This window comes from Myxine glutinosa, chromosome 3 (assembly GCF_964187855.1).
Source record: "Myxine glutinosa chromosome 3, kmMyxGlut1.1, whole genome shotgun sequence".
Lineage (NCBI taxonomy): Eukaryota > Metazoa > Chordata > Myxini > Myxiniformes > Myxinidae > Myxine > Myxine glutinosa.
In genome coordinates this window covers 60,988,113-60,998,813 of record NC_136263.1, presented here as the reverse complement: position 1 = coordinate 60,998,813, position 10,701 = coordinate 60,988,113, and the positions used below count along the sequence as shown (strand labels likewise).

The following is a 10,701-nucleotide window of genomic DNA, read 5'->3' as shown; positions in this document are numbered from 1 at the left end:
CACCCCTCCACCCCATCTCCTTTCCCCCTCCCCCATTCTCCTCTCATCCACCCCCATCTCCTCTCCCCAACCCCATCTCCTCTCCTCCACCCCATCTCCTTTCCCCCTCCCCCATTCTCCTCTCATCCACCCCCATCTCCTCTCCCCAACCCCATCTCCTCTCCTCCACCCCATCTCCTTTCCCCCTCCCCCATTCTCCTCTCATCCACCCCCATCTCCTCTCATCCACCCCCATCTCCTCTCCTCTCCTCCACCCCATCTCCTTCCCCCCTCCCCCATTCTCCTCTCATCCACCCCCATATCCTCTCCTCCACCCCATCTCCTTTCCCCCTACCCCATTCTCCTCTCCTCTCCTCCACCCTATCTCCTCTCCCCAACCCCATCTCCACTCCTCCTCCCCCATCTCCTTTCCTCCTCCCCCATCTCCTTTCCTCCTCCCCCATCTCCTTTCCTCCTCCCCCATGCTCCACTCCCCACCCCCATAATCCTCTCTCCCCCCCACCCCCATCTCCACCCCACCCCACCCCCATCTCCTCTCCACCCCACCCCACCCCACCCCCATCTCCTCTCCACCCCACCCCACCCCCATCTCCTCTCCACAACCCCATCCCACAAACCCCCAACTCAACCCCAATACATACCGTAATCCTCTACCCCATCCGAACTCAGCACACCCCACTCCGCATTCCCCACTCCGCATTCCCCATCCGCACACCCCACTCCGCACACCCCACTCCGCATTTCCCATCCGAAGTCCGCACACCATATAAACTTGATACACCACTGGTCTTATCAATTATTTCTCAACAAAACTGGTAGGAACATGGGATTGATCTCAAACTGCACAGTAAAACGACTGATGCGATAATGTTTTTCCACAACTGTAAAACACGCTTAATGGCGTCGTAGCGTTAGAACTAGATTATAGTAGATCTAGGAAATCTGTAAACGCCGTTACCTGTTGACTTTAGAGCAATTTCGAGTGGATCCTTTCTTATGAAGTTCTCGATTACGTCTCGGGTGATAAATTAATTTATTTTTGCCTTACACTACATTTACCTTTGTTTGAAGAAGTTTACGTTTTACGTTAAATCGGGGATCGCCAACGCGGTGATGTATTTTGCGTTCACCCTTCCTCAACGTACGTAATGTCGTCAGAACGTACGAAAAGTCGTCAGAACGTACGATTTGTCTTACAAGGCGCCATCTTGTTGTTTTGTCGGGCCTTGTAGGCCGGAATATTTATGAGGCCTGATCGGCTCATTGACGAGTAAGGAAAAGGGGAGAGCGGAGGTTGAAAGAGTTGCAAGAAGGAAAGCTATTATAACGAAGAGGGAAACAAAAGAAGAGCGACGAGGAGCGCAAAGGGCGCCGCGGTGAGCGCGATAAGCGCCGGACTCTGAGCCTCAACCCAGGCCCGGCGCCATTTTCTCGTCAGTAAAAAAAAAGAAGAAAAGTTTCTTCATAAGTTTAATGTTCAGTGAATTCTGGAAACTTTTGTATCGTTACACGTGATATTAATGCATCGATGTTTCTCATTGTATGCCTCCATTTTGATTGTTTTTAAAGGTTTTGAAGCCTAGGCCTGTTTGGTGTACTGCTTGTTCGGGTTTCGTTAGCGATTTAAATCTGTTAACAAACGATAAACCTTGTTCGTACATAGTTTATGAGACAATTAGGCGATACTGTGCGCTGATTTGGGGAAGCATTAAGTCGTGCGGCCCTGCAGGCCTTAGGCTTTGTACTGACGAGGCTGTACTGGGCCTCCGCGTTGGTGCACTGACGTCTGACGGCGACGGGAGAGGTGTGGTCCTTTAGGGAGGAGGTGGGGGCGATGGAGGAGGGGAGGGGGAGCGATGGAGGAGGGGAGGGGGAGCGATGGAGGAGGGGAGGGGGAGCGATGGAGGAGGGGAGGGGGAGCGATGGAGGAGGGGTCGGGTGGTGGAGGGGTGTTGGAGGAGGGGGTGTGGAAAGGGTGATTAGATGGTATAGACTATCGGAGTAAGGATTCAATTAAACGTAAATGTAATTTAAGTGGGAAGTGTTTTATTAGCATGGACACTGCATAAGGGCAACTGAATCACGATGAACTGTCATGAGATAAGAAATGAAATAAAAGGCAAATTTTCACGACTCAGACTTGTGCTTTGAGTGTTCGAACCCAAACATTGTAACATTGCATGTATAACGACTAACTAACAGCTCTTGTAATATATGGCATTGTCACTTGTAACACACCCTACCCCCTCAGTTATGGGCACGCAAGGAAATGCAGAACTGTCAGCCACCATGGCCACGGTTGGAAGCAATGTTGTGACGGACACCACAACACCGAAGAGCGTTTGCACAGATACGAACTCGAGTTTGGTTGTCATTAATTTTACTGTACCTGCCATGCTCCCTCCAAAAACTCTCCCACCGCTTACAACGACGTCGGAGGCAGTTGAGGCAGTTGTGGTGGAAATGTTGCCACCTGCAATGACTGCAGGCATGACTTCTGTCAATATGGATGCCGTTGCCTCGGAAGCAGACGTGATGCCACTGGAGGTGAAAATCGAGCCGCCGGATTCGGAGATGGCTGCTGAGACGATCATTACGTCCATTAACCCGGTAAGGGAGAAAAGAAGTTGGACAAGCTAATAAGAAGCAATTTTATATCTTATATTTATTTGAGACTTACTTTTACATTATTAATATTTATTTATTTTAATTTTTTTTACGAAGCTATTTCATGAATTTGTGAAGATTGGGATAGAGCAAGAGAGTAGTGAAGGTTTGCGAAGTGAAGAGCTTGGTGGATGTGCAAACCTAGAGTTCCAAAGTGCTTTTCCATGTGGTAGGGAGAGGGATGCTTTTATGAGTCGAGGTTCAATTTGTAGACGACTGTTGCTTTAAACTTGATTCTTTTACCTGCAATTTCCATCCCAAGACTAAATAATTGAATTTCCCGTGTGTGGGCTGGAAACGGAATGCTTGAACATCTGGAATATGGCATTATTGAGCTGTCTGTTTCACAAGATGGTAAATTACTTGCTATAATATGTTGTGCCATTCTTATGGAAGCCTGAGCATAGTTTTCACCAAATAGGATGGCAGTCGTGTCCTACCTGATGATTAAAAGGTAAGATTTCAAAACGTTTTGTGATCGAGAAACTGGTAGCTGTGTCAGATGTGTGATGGTGAGATCATCCTGAACCACTTCTTCGTTGTATTGATTCCAAAAAGAAAAAACGAGCTAGACACAATCGTTAATGAGATAATCCTTGAACCCGGATGTAATGTGTCTGGATTGGAATTGTGCTTCCCAAACCGTACCAGCTGACCAGTTTTTTTTGACAATTATCCCACATGACGACTTCAACAACAACAACAACATGCATTTTAAGGCCATTTTCCCTGCCAGAGCCGGGGTTAGCCTTGCGGTCCCCATGACAATCTTCTCCATTTTGCCCTATTTTCTGCATCTCCTCTTGTTAACCCCCTTGCCCGCATTTCTTCTTCCACCATCTTTAGCCAAGTCTTTCTCGGCCTTCCCCATCCTCGACTTCCTTCTACATTCATTTCCATCACTCTTCTCAACCAGTCACTTTCATCCTTCCTCAACACATGACCAAACCATCTCAACCTGTTCCTCTTCACAGCATCCATCATCTATATTCGCATCATCTTTTATCATCTTTTATCATCATCATCATCATCATCATCATCCACGTGATGACTTCAAGATACATTTTTGGTTTTGTGATTCATGATGCTTCCACACTTGTTGAGATATATGTAGTATCTTTCGTTTTGTGATTAGGCTGACAGGATGTGGCCTGGAGGTACGCACACTCGCCTCTAAGCTGTCTCGCCTGGGTTTCAATCCCGACCCAGCTATAAACTGTCAGTTCGGTGTTTCACAGGCAGGGTGATTCATCATTGTGTGTGCCGTCCCTCGGATGGACGTTAAACTGGGAGTTTGCCAGCATGGGTTGGTGGACGTTAAAGATCTAATGGTGTCCTTCGCAAAGAGTAGGCAAGTATCGCCGGCGCAATGGCCAAATTCCAAATTCCAGCCCTAAGTAGGCGAATGTCAGGCCTGGCTACACCAGTTCGTGAAAGACTTTGGCGAAGCTTTCCCCGGCTGACCGCACAAGGTGGGGGTAATAGTGGCCATTAAAGAACAACTAAAAAATTTGTTTTGTGATTCATGCGTTTTTACACTTGCACACTAAAAAGGCTTGTATTTGCTGAAATACTTTATTGTAATAACATTGCTGTAGTCTTCCACTGCTTGCAAATGCTGTGACAAATTTCACATTAATTGTGAAATTTACCTTTTTATGAAACTGCATTTACCTTTTCACCATATGAATGTTTTGGTTTTTGTTGCTTTCAAATAAAAATGTCACAAAGCATTGGGCTGGCAGGTAGGCCAAGATGTACGCACACTCATCTGTCACCTGTCACCTGTCACCTGTCAGCTGGCTAGCCTGGGTTTCAATCTGACCCAGCTATAAACTGCCATCCAGGTGTTTCACAGACAGGGTGGTGTGTGTGTGTGTGTGTGTGTGTGTGTGTGTGTGTGTGTGTGTGTGTGTGTGTGTGTGTGTGTGTGTGTGTGTGTGTGTGTGTGTGTGTGTGTGTGTGTGTGTGTGTGTGTGTGTGTGTGTGTGTGTGTGTGTGTGTGTGTGTGTGTGTGTGTGTGTGTGTGTGTGTGTGTGTTCCCTCGGATGGACGTTAAACTGGGCGTCCCATTTGCCAGCATTATTTGGTGAGCGGTAAAGATGCCACGGTGTTCTTCACAAAGAGCCATGAACAAATTCGCCAGAATCATGAACAAATTCCTGTCCTGACGTACCAGCTGACCTGGTACGTCAGGACAGGATGATGATAAGGGTGTTGATGATGATGATGGTTATAAAGGCTTTGGGAACAAACTCGAGCAGGAAACATTTGAAATTTTATGATGCCATTGTCTTTCATTATTTGTTTTTTTGATCTGTCCAGTGTTCACTTCTGAGCACTTGCCATACGACATTGGAATCCGAGCTTCATATCCCATTTGTGGTGATGGTTTGACCATTCCCGACTAATGTCCTGATTATTGTGAAAATACACTGATGTAAATGGTTTTGTTCTTGTTCAAAAAAAGCATTTGCTTGGCCCCTTAAAGTTTTTCATTTTGTCAAAGTATTTGGCTTTAAAATCCCTTTTGCTTTGTGTGTGCAGGACTCCTCTGAAGGTGCTGGGTCTGCAGGAGTTTATTCTGGGGCACCTGGAGGATTTGTGAGCAGTGTTGGCACCACGAGAGACAGCACCAGCTTTGGAGGGTGTGCCGAAGCCACGGAGGCCGTGCAACCTGGTGCAGAACTGAGTGTGGAGCCGTTTTCCACCAGCATGCTGCTCCCTTCTGTCATTTTCCAGCAAGATGAAGGTCTTCCACATCCTTCTAATCTCCTATACCTCTTGCATTTACTACCCAACTCTGCAGCCTTTCCTTTCAGAGCATAGCTCTCCCACACTTGCTCTTTCTTTTTACAGTTTATGTTAATGATATCCATTTGAAGAGATCACAGGCTTCATTAGGCCGTTGGCTTTGTGGTTCTGCTAATTTGTCACTCTTTGTGAACACAAAAACACCCGTTGCACGTTCATGCAGTATATTTACAAGCTCTTGTCGGAGCAAGATGGCCAATTGTTTTGCTAAAGTTGGCCATTTGCAAGAGATTCTGGTGAGCCATGTTGCGGTCATTGCCAAAAGTTAGACTTGCCAAACCCACTAGATGTACCATCCATCACTGTCTAACTTATGAAGACATGCTAACATTAGCGGATGGAATTCAAGCTTCCCATTGGCTGAAAAACTACGCCCTGTTGACATCGCAACACACTGTCGGAAAATCTTACACCAATATCAAGCCATCATTGTTGCACTGCTGACGAATGTGGATAGAGGTTATGTTTTCACTCCTGTCTGTCTGTCTTGTTTGTTTGTTTGCGAGGAGGATATCTCAAAAAAATTGTGGACGGATTGAGACGATATTTGGTGGACAGGCTGGGTGTGTGACAAGGACGAATTGATTAGATTTTGGTGAAGATTGAGATACAGAGATGAGATTAAAAATATTTCTTAAGTAATTCTTCACCATTGAGGGATGGGTTAAAAAAACGATATATAACATATTTCAAAAAGTCGTGGATGAGTTGGTTAGATGACAAGAACAAGCCAATTTGGTTTTGGTGAAGGTTTGGATCCAGATTCTGCCCATCAATGGGATACAAAACGTAAATTGATGACCCTGGAAGAGGTGTGCTCTCTACCGAGTGCCGTTCTGGTTGATTACTTTAAGCATGCTTCAAAATGAAGCAACACACTTTGCAGTATCGAGCTGCACATCCTGTTCCCACTCTACCCACACCTTTCGTCTCTTCAAATTATCTAACCTTTTTTCTTTTTTTTTTAACAATAAACGACATTGTTCTGCTCCAGCTTTGGCACATTTGGAGCAATTTGTGATGAATGTTGCTGGGATTTGGACAGCGTTTAGATTTTTTTTTTTTTTTTTTGGTAAAATGAAACTATAGAATGAATGAAAGTGCTAATTAATGCTGTTGTAAAGCCTACGAATGATATGCAGTGCAGTTGTTTAGCATTTTTATTTGTTTGTCTCATAAATACTGTTTGCAAACTTTTCACCAGTTTGCAATGTGGCACCACCAAATCAGGACGACAACTTGTATGTATCAATCACTTTGTACTGCTAATGATTTGGGAATGCCACTCTATTAAACCCTAGATTGATTCTTGTTCAAATTAAGATTACTGTGGGATCTCAATGTATTTGTCCTCTACCTGGAGGGACCTAGAGATTTGCTCTCTGTCATCCATCTGTCTGTCACACCGGTGGTTTTCTGCACTTTTTCCATACCCTTTAACATGTTCAACTGAAACTTGGGACATGGCTTTATTGTGATAAATTACAGAACAAGTTTGGGTTTTGGGGAATTTAAACAATTTTTCATAGAGTTATGCGCTTTTTGAACTTGGAAAACATCACGTGTTAAACATGGGTCAGTTTTCCAGACTTTTCCCCCTTTCCCTTCAACATATTGAATTGAAACTTCGTAGTCGTCCAGTCAAAATGTGAATGGACCCGCCACTAATTGCAAGAGAAACGAAGTAATACTTTTCTGAGACCTTGATGTCTACTAAATATCTGCCCAAAATTATACTTAAATATATTGAGTGGAACATGGTTTTTCAGGTCCTTTCCGATTTGGGAACTTTTCGGACTACCGCAATGTTTGGAAATTAATTATATGACAATATCACTCTTAATAATACACCAAATCAACTCTAAATTATTTATTTAACCATGTTTGAATACACTACCACAACTATTTGTACCCAATGTCCTTCTGTCCGTTCACAATATTTAACACGTCACTTTGTCTCTTCCATGGTCACTATCATCAGCATCCTCAAAAACGTCCACTGATTCGTCTGCATTTGCACAAATACCTCTGCACTCCCTACATGCAAATGTGCAAGGCAGCCCAAGTTTCCGACAACCACAACGTTTATCACTGCAACCACCCTTGCAAGAACACCTAATCAGCTTTAGGAGATAGTCTGGTGCTGCAGCGAGGTCAGAATGCATAGGGATCATCCTGGTGTCCATGATACTCCATCCCCAGTCAAGCGGGTTGAGTTTGTGTCTTTTCCACTCCTGAACCTGTTGGAATACCCGTAGGCTGTGATATTTGGAAGCTGAGCTCGTGGGCGGAAGTACCCGTGGGTGCAACGATGTTTTGTTTGTTGTCACCTTAGCATGAAATTTTGCTACCCTCAATTCGTTCAAATTGTCTGATGGTTTCCCTCCGTACACACAAACCATTGCTCTGTCTCCTGCAGCAATGACCTCATCCTGTGTTGACTCTTTATTGCCGAAAATTAGGGCCTCTTGCTGGAACATTTCATTGTCCTTGAACAGTTTGAGTCCAGTGCCTTTGCCGATCCCAAAGACCCTTGATGTCGTGTCGCATCCCAGGTACGCATGGATGAAGAGAATGTTTTCACAGACAGTATCACCCAGAGCCTCTCTGACTTTGCCAATGTCCAAGTATTGTCTTGGATTCAATGAACCCTTTTTCGGCTCCGACATTAAGTAGAGAGTGTGCGCAGTATTCTTGCGAAAATAGTAGCACAGTAGTATCAACAAGTCAGTGTCTTTGCCAACAAGAACAGTGTTGGATTTTGAAGAGCTACAAACTGCAGTTGTTGCTATGAGTAGGTCCGCATCCCCACTCGCATGAAGCACTTCACAATGAGATTCTTCCAGTTTCTTACCAAGAATGTCTATGAATTGTTGCTTGTTCTCCTTGTTCCGAAGAAACTCTTCCCTCTTGACAGAAAGCGTCATGGTTTGAGAAAAAGATACCTTCACTGATGATCGCTCACCCCTTTTCTGATGGGCACAGTCTTTCGTTGAGGGACCTTCACGATAGCCATCAAACACGATGATAGCATGCCCGTAATGCCTACTAACATATTTCAGGTAGCGGTCAAGAATATCCTTGTACTGTTCACCTGACTGCCACGGTATGCGCTGCAATAGGGCACCGCCATCGAGTACGTATTGTATATCGGACGGTTGTGCAGTATCGGCAGGTGCCAAGGATTTGATTGCTGAGGCTAACGCTGGCTTATTGGCGGACAGCAAGGCATATTTGGTCTCGAACAAAGATGGAGGATATGTGCATAACTCACAAAGGAGTGCTTTGGATAAGTCTCCTACTTCAGTGCCAGCGATCACAGGTCTCTGGAAGAGTAACTGAGGGTCGATATTGATGTCTCCGTCTGGTGTCTTCATTGCAGACTCTGAGTCCATAGTTATGGCTTGACCCTTCTTCTTGAAGCTGTATTCAAGCACACGTTTACCACTCATCTGGCCCAAGAGCCTTTCTCCCACAGTTTTCACCTCATCAACATTCACCGTTGTCTGGGCAACTATACCAGTGAAAATGTTGTGAAGAGTATCGTCGTCTTGAAAGGGATCCCTCTCATGAAGAAACTCAAGCATTTTCTGGGTATCAGCTACATCATTCTTCTGTCTAGACTTTGATAGATCCTTGTGCTGTTCACTTGTCACATACATCACATCAGTGAGGTGTTGGAGGGCGTTGTTCACCTCTGCAAAGAAAGGACTAGCCATGACCCAGACTGAGCGTTGTGTCTCTGTCATCCCTCGTCCCCTGGTCAGACCACCTGATGTCTTCAGACTTCTCATAAGTACTTGTTCGATGACTAAATCTGTAGACAGACCAGCCCAGTATCTGTCGCTCCGTCAGACAACTTGGAATCCTTGGAGAAATTTCTGATGTACTTCTGGATGGTCCTTTGGTAACTCGGTCATCAGTTGCAGATATATGTGCAGGCACTTTGTGTAGTGTCTGTGTCCGGAAGCTGCAAGATATGGAAGCATGGCGCACAGGATATGCAAGTGAAGCATCCAATCCCCTGTTCTTTCAGATTTCAGAAAAAAACGGATAATGTCCACCATTTCCATGTATTGTAACCACAGTCTCGCTGTCCGTTGATGCCTTATTGTATCAATCACCTGATTGATTTTGTCTCCAATGACCTCCATCACCTTCGATGACTCGATGTCTGACACTGCTTGGTCACCCGACATCAGACCGTCAAACAAGTCGCCTGCATCATTGAGCTCTGCTGGAACTGTACGCTCGCTGTCTCCATCACTTGGGAGGTTCATCTGAAATACCTTCGAAGCAAGTTTTGCATTGAGTGCTGCATCAACGAGTAGATGTCCACGTATAGCTCTAGACACGGCTTTGCCACTCATCATGTGGGTTGTAGTGTTGCTGGCATATGCAACTTCCAGAAGCTCTTTGAGTCCAGTACCAGACATCAGGTGGCCAATACACCCAAGAAAACTCATGAGTGTATGGAATCCTCCTAGTCTTAGAACAATCGAGTGAAGTTTGCTGTCCGCTGGCTCGCTCTTGACTATGGTGAGAGCTTTCCACCAAAGTGGCTGATCAAATGTCAGTATCGGGGTTACACCATATCTCTGCGCATGTTCACAAACGAAATGCAGTGTGGAGTTGATGCAGTCCAAGTCACTTGGACTGAGATCAATCATGGGCAGAAACATTATTGATGCCTCACCCGGATGTTCTCCCTTGTGTACCATCTGCATCATTCCTGTCCAAGAGGGCCGAGGTGATCGAACAGTAAGCGAAACCTTCCAGAGGAGGTCAACATTTGAGCTGATTTGTCTCAAGTCGGTACAGGCTGGAAGCTTCTCGTAGAGAAAGGACTGCATTCCTCCACATGCTGATGTGAAAGGTCGTATATTGATTTGCCCCACTTGTGCGATGTCCTCTGCCGAGACAGCTCTATGGGCAATCTGAAGTGTCCGGACTGTTTTCGGGGTCACACTCGCAATAATGCCCATACCAAGGAATGTGTTTCTCCCATTTAATGTGCAGATGTCATGGTCAACATTGTCCACCACATATTGGATGAAATGTCCAGGGGTAAAACCAGGGATGTCTGTTCCACACGTGACTGCTGCGCTGCGCTCATACGTTTGCACCTCCGTGTATGAACAACTATATCCATGTGCAAAGAGCGTGTCTATGAGAAATCGAGAACCAAAATGGAAGTGCATTTGGATTCCAAGACCCACC

General features: G+C 45.4%; 1 protein-coding gene across 1 annotated transcript in view; it reads left to right on the top strand.

Moving 5' to 3' along the window:
- Positions 1–796: 796 nt before the first annotated feature.
- LOC137416134 (zinc finger Y-chromosomal protein 1) overlaps positions 797–10,701 on the top strand; it is a 76,280-nt gene continuing 66,375 nt past the window's right edge. The window contains exons 1-3 of the mRNA XM_078774081.1: positions 797–815; positions 2,252–2,610; positions 5,215–5,419. Coding sequence (XP_078630207.1) covers positions 2,254–2,610; positions 5,215–5,419 — 562 coding nt within the window. The 5' untranslated portion in view covers positions 797–815; positions 2,252–2,253. The remainder of the gene's footprint in view (positions 816–2,251; positions 2,611–5,214; positions 5,420–10,701) is intronic.